This window comes from Capsella rubella, unplaced genomic scaffold, assembly GCF_000375325.1.
Source record: "Capsella rubella cultivar Monte Gargano unplaced genomic scaffold, Caprub1_0 scaffold_7, whole genome shotgun sequence".
In the NCBI taxonomy this organism is placed as follows: Eukaryota; Viridiplantae; Streptophyta; class Magnoliopsida; order Brassicales; family Brassicaceae; genus Capsella; species Capsella rubella.
Window position 1 is genome coordinate 1,853,506 of NW_006238917.1, and position 12,527 is coordinate 1,866,032.

Below are 12,527 nucleotides of genomic sequence, written 5' to 3' on the forward strand. Positions count from 1 at the left end.
AGTAAATGGAGCCTACAAAATAAAAATGGAATAAAAACCCAGCCTGTGTTAGAGCTGTGCTCACTAATCTATCTCTCTCACATTCACATTCTTCTTCTTCTTCTTCTTCAATCTCTCTCTTTCCTTAGGAAGAAGAACAACTCAACAAAGCAATGAGTTCAATGATGGAGACTCTCCAGATTCGTAAACCCACTTCTCTCCCCGTTTCTCAACGCCCTAGCTCCTCCACCGCTGAAGATGAGCCTGGTCTCATCCGCCGTCGTCTCTCTTCTCTCTCCCTAAACCTTTCAAACCAACCAGCGGCGATAGCAGCTAGGTTCCCGAGATCCAAATCTGTCTCGGCCATGGGAGAGCAAGCAGGGAGCTCTGTGAAAGAATGGTGGGAATGGGGATGGTCGTGGATCCTGTCAAGAAAACCTATATTCATCAGAGATCTTGAGCTTAACAAAGACGAAATTAAATCTATTGGTTCTCAAAACAGAGGAAGTATAATGCACGTCTTCTTCAAGCTCCGGTCTCAGATCCGTAACCTCATGGGTTCTTCTTCCTCTGATTCTCTTCCTCTTTCTTGCAAATACAAGCGTCAACGATAAACATATATGATTCTTGATTCTTGAAGCTTGCTTCACATGGGGTTTGAGATTTTGTGATTTGTCACTTCTTCTTCTTCTTCTTCTTTACATTTTACGCAATGGAGTATTATATTTCTAAATTTGAATGTTGTATTTTGCCTAGATCATTAATCAATTTATTTATTTTTATTTTCATGTTTGTGCTATGTGCAGTTGTATTTTGTATTTTAATAACCATGCAATTATATATAGAAATCCGTTATTTTTTTTACGCGCCATATATGAAATTTTGCTGTATTATTCCATATCTTCACATTGATCACAAATGATAATTGATGACGGTGATGATAATTATAACAATGAGAACAAGAGCAAGAATTTTATAAAGTTAACTAACTAGGTTCAAACATTTAATCATAAACTGTTTCACCAAAATATTTTCCCCCAGTTTGTGGGTTTTTTCAACGAGTATGGTTAAAAAAAGAAGACATGGTGGTACTAACGAAACTTCGGTTCGGTTCCATTAAACTGAGAACGTGTGTGGCCGACATAACATTTGTCGGTGGCAGCAGTATCGTCGGTGGCGAATTCTTATTTATTGCTCTCATTATAATTTATAACTAAACTTGGATTTCATCTTCAGGGTGGATTACTTTATATATCAAAAAGAACTTGGTGATCTGACCCCAAAAATGATCGTATTTTGTTTCAATTACCTTCAAAGTTCAAACTATCAAGAAGAGGTTAACACTAACTAACTCAAGTATGATAAAATTAAAAATGAGACCAAAAATAAATTAATATAAATAGTTTATGTTAAAGGTTGCGGCGTTACAAAGCATGTGAGAATATGAGGACTGCCAGAAAATATGTTAATGTAAATGATATTAAAATAGTTTTTGGTATAATGTTCCAAAAATTACAGATTGTGGCCAATGAATGATTGTGTTCGAACAGCCTTTGAGTTTTAATTAATACAGATTACTTAGAAAAGAGCACTTTGATTGCATGATTGAGACTCGCTAGCTCATCAATCATCATCTTCCACATCATAGGCAGATGCTTGTTTTCATATAAATATGTTTATTTCAAAATCAGAGTTGTGTAGTCTGAGATTGATGAAGGGTCGTGGTCGTCTAGAAAGAAGAAGAGTTTTCCAAAGTAAATATGCTTAGAAATCACACAACGTACAAAGACATTTTTTCTTGTTTTTTCAAATACAAAGAGTGAACAAAGTTACACAATTGAAGATGATGAACAAAGCTCACTAACTTCAACAATGGCCATAATAAACAAAAACCAAACATACAGACAACAAAAAGGAAAAGAATAAAACCTCCAAAGCTACTTGATAATTAATAACACAGTCGTTAAACATTAGCTCGAACCGATGAATCCAGTTTGGTCTTCTTCTTTTTCTCTCCTTTTACGTGGGGAGCAACCGAGCATTGAGATTGTTGATCCCATGAGTAAGAACATTTACCAAGTCTCAATCGCACAAGCAGGTTCTCTACGCGTCTCTCATGCTAATGTTTAGACTATTTCTCATCGTTCTTCTTCCAACACCAGCATTTCCCTTTTGCATCATCTCCACAAACTCACCATAATCAATCTTTCCATCCTGTTCGGACCAACATAAAAACCAGTTATGAGATGATACTTCGACATTAGCCTAGAGAGAATTGTGGAACAGAGTTAATATAAGCTTACATTGTTTTGATCAACTTCATTAATGATGTCTTCAAGGAAAACATCAGCCATGCCATGTTCAACACATGCTTGTTGCAGCTCATCGATTGTTATGTAACCGCTACCGTCTTTGTCAAAGTATTGAAACGCAGCGACAAGATGCTCTTCCCTCTCCAGTTTGTTGAGATGGATAGTCGCTGCAATGAACTCGCTGTAATCTATTGTCCCACTGTTGTCCACATCAGCCTGGTCAATATTAGAGCTCAGCGTTAGAACGTACTGTACTTCATTGTCAATGTATTTACCAAAGCAAGGTTAGATTTTTTACCGCGTCCATAAGATCATGGATCTCTGTGTCTTTCAAGGTAGACCCATATTTTCTCAGCCCAGCTTTGAGTTCATCAAATGTGATTGCACCGCTATTATCAGTATCCATTGCTTGAAACATTTCTCTTAAACCAGCAATCTCTTCTTCTGAGAGGCTCTCAGCTATAACCTGATGACCCCAAAACACAAACAGTTTCATTAAAAGTGAAAATAGTGACCACAGTAGAAGATATGGGGTTTATATGCAAAAAATTTACCCACCTTCAAAGCCATCTTCTTTAGTTTATTCATTGCAGAGAACTGTTTGAGACGGGACAGAACAGCCGGATCAAGTGCTCTATCTGGTGCAACACCATTCTCGCAAATCCATGGATGACCTGCAAAAAACAAGAACATATAAGTCTGATGCTGTTTGGTTGTTGCAATAAGTAACCATTCATGTGAATACATACGCAAGACTTCATGAGCGGTCAAACGTTCTGCAGGCTTGGAACATAACATTCTGCGGATCAAGTCTTTAGCACTGTCGGATATCACAGGCCACGGGTCTGACTCAAAGTCTATATATCCTTTCAACACAGCATCAAATATCCCTTGTTGTGTTTCTGATTCAAATAAGACAAAACAAAACATATCTCAGGTGACTACTACTGTCTAAATGACTAAGAAACGGGCTTACATGCCAAACGTCAATCAGAATTTACCTGCCCAGAAAGGCGGGACTCCGCTTAGCAATATATACAATATAACACCAGCAGTCCACACATCAGCTTCAGGCCCATAACGTTTGAGCAAAACCTCAGGAGCAACATAATAAGGACTTCCAACAACATCAGTGAATATTTGACCTGAAAATCACATGAAGATAGATCAAAATAAAGCAGATCAGAACCACACTATAAAAGTATGTTCTTTGGTTTCATAAGATTCTCTAATCAGGTACAAACATTATACCTGGTTTGAAAAAGATAGATAGTCCAAAATCAATAGCCTTGAGGGAGAAATCATCATCCTTATTAACCAACAAGAAATTCTCAGGCTTTAAGTCTCTATGCATAACACCAAGCGAATGACACGCTTCAACAACCCCGACAATGATCTTAGTCAGCTCAGCAGCTTTCCTCTCACTATAATGCCCTCTCTGAATAATCCTATCAAACAATTCACCTCCAGCACAGAGCTCCATCACAATGTGAACATACAAAGAGTCCTCATAAGCTCCTTTAATCGTCACGATATTACCGTGACCAGCTAAGTGGTGCATTATCTGAATCTCCCTCCTAACATCCTCAACATCGTCCTTGGAGATCAACTTCCTCTTGGATATTGACTTACAAGCGTAGTCAATGCCCGTTGAAACTTCTGTACATAGATAAGTCGTTCCAAATTGACCTTGTCCTAGCTTACGGCTAAGCGTGTAGAAATCACGAATGTTTGGTGTCTTATGACCAAGAACATAGTAAGCTTGATTGTCCGGGTTACGCCTCATGATTGGTTCTCTTAAAGGAATAAGAAGAGCTGGATTTTTGCTGTTGTCTTTCTTGTGAGCTACTTCTTTGGAGAATTCTTGAGCAATGGTTTCAGCAGCGTTGTTGGTCGGAGAATGGTCGGAATTAGAAGAAACGTTGGTAGTAGAGGTTTTAGAGTTACTATCTTCAGGCTTATTGTTATTGCCTTGGTGGATTTTGTCCTTGAAAGATCCACGGCATGAATTGCCCATGAAACAATGGGAATTGACCAAATCCTAGTTTAAAGACTGCAACTTTCACTTTCTGTTCTTCATCCAAGGGAACTGTTCATAAATAATAATAAAATATATTCAAAACACTGTCACAAGCAGACCAAATCCCAGAAGCTAAACAACGAACTTCAACAATCACAAGTAAGGAAAACAAAAAACCCACATCAGATCAAAATAGTCAAACTAACCAAAAAGACAAACAAGAAAATAGCTAAGAAGTTTCTTCAATGGATCTTTGATAAGAATCACAAAACAGAGAATGAAATAAAGCTAAAAAGCATAAAAAAGGTGAGAGAGGATCTAGTTTACCAGTAGTAGTAAGGTACTCTCAGAACGGCGAAATAGAAGAAGAAGACCGAAAGAAAGAATGGATTAGGAATCTGACTTAAAAAAGAGAAAGTAAATTTTGGGAGACAAAAGAGAGTCGAACAAGAAGGGAAAGCTACAATATTTTATACTATTATTAAAAACGATTTATTTCGAGATTGAAGTAAACTTTTATATATAAAAAGAAAAAAAAAGAATAGATTTTTTTGTTGTTGTTTTAGTTTGGTTTGGTCGGATAAATAAGATTCGTTGGATGAGAATGTGATGGCTTTATTTTACGGCGGCGATTGAGCGAAGAAAGGTCCTTCTTCATTAGTGCTCACCAGCTACACCTCTCTGACTCTCTCCAACTCTGTGGTTTCCTCTCACCTTCTTCACTTTTGCATTATTAAAATTCAAAAACCAGTTCTTTCTCTTTTGATATGAGAGAGAATATTATTATTTTTTGAATATTCGATTGTAAGTCGATGACCATTGGGCATTGACCTTCACAAACACAATCATGCTTTCTTGTTGTTTTTGTTATGTTGCCAATAATTCATCTGATTTTATTGGAGTGGTGCACCATATTATAGAGGGGGAAAAAAAAACTATAATGTTGGATACGATTTTAGTATCATTTTATAATTTAACTATTGTGTTCATTTGCTTTCCTCGACTATATATACTTGTAACATGTAAAAGATATAGCACCAAACATGTTTTATTTCATCTAAACAGTAGGAAGCTTCGATTCATCTAATCTATACAGTATATGGTGTCAAGATAATTTGTAATTAATGGTTATATTCTAATACGAGAAGATTTAATTCAATTCATTCAAGGGAATGTCCTAGGAACAGTAAACTCTTGAGACTTTTTTCTCAAAATAATGTTATGCAGATTTTAAATAAAATTAATATCAATTATGACGTCACTGACTAACATGACCTGATAGATTTGACTTTTCCCATGCATATAAGCATCATAACACAATGTCACAATCCCCAGTTGAGTGAAGGATTTTATATGATTGAATACACAAGTAAGTGTATCCTAAATGCATTCATGCAAAATTAATACTTCCAAGAACTTGGAAACTTGTGAGTAATCAGAGAAGAAACATCAAAAGACCGTAAAACCAGGGTCATTAACAAAAAAATCTATTTTGGGCCTATTTTTATCGACTGATCTGGCCCAATATTCAAACTCACACCCCCAATGCCGTATCACTTGTATTGTTCAGGCCCGATATCGTTACTTTCAGTTCCTACAAGAAAGAAAACAAAAAACAAAAAAAAACTCGGATTGATCACAATGAGACATCCACACAATGAGACCTTCACACAGGCAAAAACATATTTTGGGACATTTATCATTTTCCTGACAGATTTCTTAGCAAACTCTCTCGCTAGATGATTTCTTGAATCTCGAACTTTGGTTTTGAGTTCGTTTTCACATACACAAAACATAAAACGTTATTATTATTTTGTTCACTTTTCCGTATTAGTCCTTTAAAACAGTACTAAAGACTGTTCCTCCTGTCCCAAGAGAAATATCTTAACCAGTGACAAACATCAGTGAAATGGTCCGTTTCTCCCCATTCTACGGAATTTTATAAGAAGCAAACATGATGATTAGTTTTGATGATGTGGACAAGAATCTTTATTTATATTCGCATTCACATGCCGATAAACTTTTTTACAAGATTCTGTTTCCGTGTTATACAGTAATACTACTTTCATTTCCGGAAAGAAAAAATCTAAAAATATGATGAGTTATTATTAAACCAATCTACAGATGCAAACGTACACAACGAATTTGTATATTTTAAAAAACGAATTTACGAATCAAAATATTTATTGTTAAAACAAAACAAAACAAAAAATCATACGAATCAAAATATATGCCTTCTTTTTCTTTCCTTTTAATCTGTAAGGGAAAAAGATTATAGTAATTTGAAGAAATAAACTAATCATTACATTGTAACATTCGAATACGACTCACGATTAACTAAAGTTTAAAGTGTCTCATTGTGTTTGGACAATATTCTCCATTATTGCATTTTTTTTTTCTTTCTTTCTTGATTAATTATGCAAAGTTGAAATGATTTGTAGATGCTTTCCGGATGTAAACAAACTAAACTTTTACTTTACCTATAACTTTATTTTCAGCTAAAAACTCAAGTTATATATGCTGCTTACATAAAATCAGATATTTTATCTCTAGTTTTTTTTTTCCCTCTTATAGTCCCAATGAATCTAAGATTTCAGAAGTCAATCCTATATTTCTTTCATATTTACAAAACAAAGTACCAATCCTTTTCCCCAATTATGCCGACATAAGAAGTCCAAATTTATATCCTTTTACCTAAAAACTGATGCCCTAATTTCATATTTTTATATTTACCTCTTGCATGCCAAGATCATTGAAAGAATATTAAAAACACAAAGATATATTTACATAATATGTTAAACTGATTCGACTAATTAGATAAACAAGCTAATCTTGTAGAGTTTAATTTATTAATTAATCAAATTGTATATCAGTTAGCAATGGATTACAAAACTACTAAATAGTATTTCAATTTTCTTATATCAAACCCCAAATTTTAAATTAATCAGCTATATTTAATTCTAATTATATCAGATATTTAATTACTATAATGGGTTTATTAGGTTTATATAAAACACAATTATAATCCTATAACTTATTTAGAAGTCTGGATTATGTATGATTTAATAAAAAAGTCCAAAAAATACCCTAACTTAAAATTTTGACCTTTACTTCTTGAATGCGCCAACCCAATATGGTAAAAAGAACAACCTTTCGAGAAATTTGAACGGTGAGTGAATGATGTTACAAACTCGTGGACCCAAATCGAAAAGATCACAAATTTATAGATTTTTTATTGGCGCTGAGTGTTAACTCTCTGGAAAAAAACTCTGTACGCAAACACGAGAGAGCATATACACACATACGTGCTGTGAGAGGACAGGAGCAAAGAGGCAGGTGTCACTAATCCCATAGGCTTCTCTCTGTTCACAGTCCTTTCGCAAAATAAAAGTAATCCTTTTTATATTCTCACGGTTATTTCGAAATCTTGCTTTCGTTTTCTTTTCTAATTTAAACCAAAAGAGAAAAGAAAAAAAAATGCTTTTTGATTGCGTAGTGACGCCATTGAAGCAGCGGCTCACTGATAGTGGCTTATTCACTCTGCCTCCAATTCCAAGTTGCAAACCCTAGTTTTCATCTCTCTATATATCATATTCTCTCGCGCTTTCTTGCTTTCTCTCCTCTTCTCTCTCTTCTACTTGGAACAAGAGATAAAAAGTAGTCAAATTTTATTCAAAGTTTCGATTTTTTTTACATCTGGGGATTATTTACCTCTGTTTTTTCCAGAACCTCTTTGGGTATGTGTCTTTTACGTCACCTAATGGGTTTGTTTCAATTGGTTTGTTATAGTCTTTGGTCATGCTTTTTGGTGTTATCTCTCTGTTTATCTTTTAGCTCACTTGTGTTTGTGTCTGATTTTCATTTTTCAGGTGGGTTTTGTCTCACGCAGCGTTGATCAGTGACTCTGTTTTTCGAAATTCGCTTCAGAGTTCTTGAAAAAGATTGAGACGGAGTTATGAGTGGAGCGGTGCTTGTTGCTGTTGCTGCTGCTGTTGGCAACTTGTTACAAGGATGGGATAACGCCACAATTGCAGGTGACTGATTTGTTCCTTATGCTCTAAATCCTTAACTCTGTTTATGAAATTTCAGGATCGAGAAAGAAATGATTTTTGAAGGGTATTTGATACAATTCACAGATTCTGTATCATCCTTATAGCTGATCTCTTTTGCTTGTGTGATGGATTTTAAGCTTTCTTTTGGACTCTGCAGGAGCTGTGTTGTACATAAAAAAGGAATTTAATTTGGAGAGTAATCCATCAGTGGAAGGTCTAATTGTGGCGATGTCACTTATTGGTGCTACTCTGATTACAACATGCTCTGGAGGCGTAGCTGATTGGCTTGGTCGCCGTCCCATGCTAATATTGTCCTCAATTCTCTACTTTGTTGGTTCTCTAGTAATGCTATGGTCTCCGAACGTTTACGTGTTGCTCTTAGGAAGGTTGTTAGATGGATTTGGGGTTGGTCTTGTGGTCACACTTGTTCCTATATATATATCCGAGACTGCACCTCCTGAGATAAGGGGTCTGTTGAATACGCTTCCACAGTTCACTGGTTCTGGAGGGATGTTCTTATCTTACTGTATGGTTTTCGGAATGTCGTTGATGCCATCACCTAGCTGGAGACTGATGCTTGGTGTCCTTTTCGCCCCTTCCCTTATCTTTTTCTTCCTCACAGTCTTCTTCTTGCCTGAGTCCCCCAGGTGGCTCGTAAGCAAAGGTCGAATGCTTGAAGCAAAGCGGGTACTGCAGAGACTACGTGGTCGGGAAGATGTGTCTGGTTAGTCTTTAGATCATTCTACCTCTTATTCTTTCAGTGAAGAAATTACTTTTTTATTGAATGTTCTTATGTGGCAATGATTAGGTGAGATGGCTTTGTTGGTTGAGGGTCTTGGAATTGGAGGTGAAACAACCATAGAGGAATATATAATCGGTCCTGCCGATGAAGTCACTGATGATCAGGATATAGCTGTGGATAAGGATCAAATTAAGTTGTATGGTGCAGAAGAAGGCCTGAGTTGGGTTGCTAGGCCAGTCAAAGGAGGAAGCACTGTGAGTGTATTATCTCGTCATGGAAGCACAATGAGCAGGAGACAAGGCTCATTAATTGATCCTCTTGTCACACTGTTTGGGAGCGTTCACGAGAAGATGCCGGAAACTGGAAGCATGAGGAGTGCCTTGTTTCCTCATTTTGGGAGTATGTTCAGTGTGGGAGGGAATCAACCAAGACATGAAGATTGGGATGAAGAGAATCTTGTTGGAGAAGGTGAGGATTATCCATCCGACCATGGAGATGATTCTGATGATGATCTTCATTCTCCTTTGATCTCACGTCAAACGACAAGCATGGAGAAAGACATGCCTCACACTACTGCCCATGGAACTCTTTCTACCTTCAGACATGGGAGTCAAGTGCAGGGAGCTCAGGGGGAAGGAGCGGGTAGTTTGGGGATTGGAGGTGGATGGCAAGTGGCATGGAAATGGACTGAAAGAGAAGATGAATCAGGACAAAAAGAAGGTGGATTTAAGCGAATATACTTGCATCAAGAAGGTTTCCCAGGATCTCGACGTGGCTCAATTGTTTCATTGCCTGGAGGTGATGGAACTGGTGAGGCAGAGTTTGTACAAGCGTCTGCTTTGGTTAGCCAACCAGCTCTTTATTCCAAAGACCTTCTCAAAGAACATACAATTGGTCCTGCTATGGTACATCCGTCGGAAACAGCTAAAGGGTCGATTTGGCATGATCTTCATGATCCTGGAGTCAAACGTGCGCTAGTTGTAGGAGTCGGACTTCAAATACTTCAGCAGGTAATCTAGATAGAGACATCAAGATTAGTGAATCATATAAGAAAATTATGCAGTTTATGGTAACTTTATGTTTTTCTGTGTCTTTTTGGAAAGGCAGTTCTCAGGCATCAATGGAGTTCTTTACTACACACCTCAAATCCTCGAGCAGGCGGGTGTCGGGATTTTACTATCAAACATGGGGATTAGTTCTTCCTCTGCATCCTTACTTATAAGTGCATTGACAACCTTTGTGATGTTACCTGCAATAGCTGTTGCAATGAGACTCATGGATCTCTCAGGTCGAAGGTGATTAAACTTAAACTTCCTTTGTTACTGATTCATAGTATTTTACAATACACAAAACAAAACAAAACAAGCTAAAATGTGTTACGTAATGTCCTTTCCTTTTTTTTATTTTCTGCAGGACCTTGCTTCTCACCACGATACCAATCTTGATAGCATCTCTATTGGTATTAGTAATCTCAAATCTAGTTCACATGAACAGCATTGTGCACGCAGTCTTATCAACCGTAAGCGTCGTTCTTTACTTCTGTTTCTTCGTGATGGGTTTTGGTCCTGCTCCAAACATCCTTTGTTCAGAGATCTTTCCAACTCGAGTCCGCGGAATCTGCATCGCTATTTGTGCACTCACCTTCTGGATTTGTGACATTATCGTCACCTACAGTCTCCCTGTGCTTCTTAAATCCATTGGACTTGCTGGTGTGTTTGGAATGTACGCAATCGTCTGTTGCATCTCATGGGTCTTTGTGTTTATGAAAGTCCCTGAAACTAAAGGCATGCCACTTGAAGTAATCACTGAGTTCTTCTCTGTTGGAGCTAGACAAGCTGAAGCTGCTAAACTCGACTGAGAAACTAAAATCTGAAAGACTTGAGGTCAAGTTTGTGTAATGTTTCCATGTTCATGTGGATTTGTTGTTGTCCTTTATTACTTTGTGCAGTAATAATCATTTCGCTCTCTCTCGCTTTCTTCCTCGTGTGGGGAGAACAAAAAAAAAAGTTTCAAACTTTCAATTACGAATCTCTTTATTATCATTTACCATTTGCAGAAGAATCCCACAGAGCAAATCCTTGAAACTCGGAAAATTACATGCTTTTGATAAGTCTAGCTCCAATTTTGTCAAGTTTTTTCACCGAAGCAATAGACTTCAAGTTTCCGAATTCCAAGAATGCTTCTACCATTTTATCTCCGATCTCGTAACCTTTCTCTGCCGTGTCGATAACCGCAACCGCCGTTGGACCAGCTCCACTAATGGTGCAACCAAATGCTCCAGCTTCTAGAGCAGCTTTCTTCACAGCTTCCATTCCCGGAATCAATGGTGCTCTCTTCGGCTCCACAACTTTATCCGACGAAAGCGCCTTCCCCAGACTCGCCACGTCACCTTCCAAAACCGCCGCAACCAACGCCGCTGCTTGGCTATTGTTCCAAACATGGTCAGCCATTGGAATCTCTTTGGCTAATGCTGCCCTCATTTTCTTAGTTGGAGCTTCAAAATCAGGGCTAACGAGAACAAAGAAGAGATCTTTCTCTAATGGGAATCTCAAAGGTTTTAAATCAAGCGGCTCGTAGCTTCTGATCAAAACGAATCCACCCATAATCGCCGGCGCAATGTTATCAGCGTGAAAGCCTGAAACTTTCGCTTCCGATTCTAATCCGGCGAGAACAAGCTCGTTGTTTCCTAATTTCCGGCCAAATAGTTCATTAACCGCCACAGCTGCTGCGGCGGCGCTAGCCGCACTAGAACCTAAACCACTCCCTAAAGGAAGACCTTTATGCAAAGCTAACGATAAACCAACAGATTTGATCCCAAGCATCTTCATCGCCGCCATAGCTGCAATTCCGGCGCAGTTACGGCGTGGATCAAAGCTGAGTTCAGTAGTTGTCCCGGTGATTTCAGAGATTGAGATCTCTCCGCTACGGACAGAGGGATCCACGTGGAGAGTGACGTGGTCACCGAGACCGTCGACGGCGCATCCTAAGAAATCAAAGCCTGGACCTAGATTCGCAACAGTCGCTGGAGCAAAAGTCTTGACGGAGGTGAAAATTGGTTCTGGCTCGGTGGCGATGTCAAGGCCTTGTGATTGTACGGAGGCTCTGGGTTTAAAGATCGAGACTTTAGTGATTAACGGCGATGAAATTTTGGTTTTTGAGTGGAAATTGTAAAAGGGTTTTGAAGGAGATTGAAAACATATGGTCGCCATTGATGGAACTCAAGCAAAACCTTTCTAATCACAATACAACAATAACAAGAGACCAAGATGAACAATGTGATTAACCTAATTGTTAATGTTTCTTTGTTAGGGTTTATGAAATGTTCAAAATCTACTTATCTAGTGAGTAGTGAGTGTGAAAATCGTGCGAATAATGGATACAGTTCGGTTCAGAAATTAAACCGGATTGGCACTTGTAGATTT

The 12,527-nt window shown here is 37.8% G+C and overlaps 4 protein-coding genes across 5 annotated transcripts; 2 read left to right on the forward strand and 2 right to left on the reverse strand.

The window, feature by feature from the left end:
* Positions 1-41: 41 nt before the first annotated feature.
* Positions 42-767, forward strand: LOC17878517. Its single transcript, XM_006284640.2, has one exon. It carries the CDS (start codon positions 153-155, stop codon positions 591-593), a length of 441 nt encoding a protein of 146 aa, XP_006284702.1. The 5' UTR covers positions 42-152; the 3' UTR covers positions 594-767.
* A 957-nt stretch (positions 768-1,724) lies between these two features.
* Positions 1,725-4,763, reverse strand: LOC17880742 (calcium-dependent protein kinase 5). The gene is made up of 8 exons (XM_006283382.2): positions 4,639-4,763; positions 3,543-4,380; positions 3,293-3,436; positions 3,041-3,193; positions 2,850-2,965; positions 2,590-2,757; positions 2,283-2,507; positions 1,725-2,193 (listed from the first exon to the last, which is right to left on the reverse strand). The coding sequence occupies exons 2-8, from the start codon at positions 4,306-4,308 to the stop codon at positions 2,083-2,085; spliced, it is 1,683 nt and encodes a 560-aa protein (XP_006283444.1). The 5' UTR covers positions 4,309-4,380; positions 4,639-4,763; the 3' UTR covers positions 1,725-2,082.
* Positions 4,764-7,622: 2,859 nt separating this feature from the next.
* LOC17880962 (monosaccharide-sensing protein 2) lies at positions 7,623-11,076 on the forward strand. Of its 2 annotated transcripts, none has more exons than XM_006283131.2 (6): positions 7,623-7,701; positions 8,181-8,345; positions 8,521-9,087; positions 9,172-10,115; positions 10,213-10,400; positions 10,519-11,076. In XM_006283131.2, the coding sequence occupies exons 2-6, from the start codon at positions 8,267-8,269 to the stop codon at positions 10,961-10,963; spliced, it is 2,223 nt and encodes a 740-aa protein (XP_006283193.1). In that variant the 5' UTR covers positions 7,623-7,701; positions 8,181-8,266; the 3' UTR covers positions 10,964-11,076. The 2 variants fall into 2 exon arrangements, with proteins under 2 accessions (XP_006283193.1, XP_006283194.1); XM_006283132.2 differs by lacking the exon at positions 7,623-7,701 and adding an exon at positions 7,879-8,048.
* A 34-nt stretch (positions 11,077-11,110) lies between these two features.
* Positions 11,111-12,389, reverse strand: LOC17879878 (homoserine kinase). The gene has a single exon (XM_006284993.2). It carries the CDS (start codon positions 12,312-12,314, stop codon positions 11,199-11,201), a length of 1,116 nt encoding a protein of 371 aa, XP_006285055.1. The 5' UTR covers positions 12,315-12,389; the 3' UTR covers positions 11,111-11,198.
* Between the last annotated feature and the right edge of the window lie 138 nt (positions 12,390-12,527).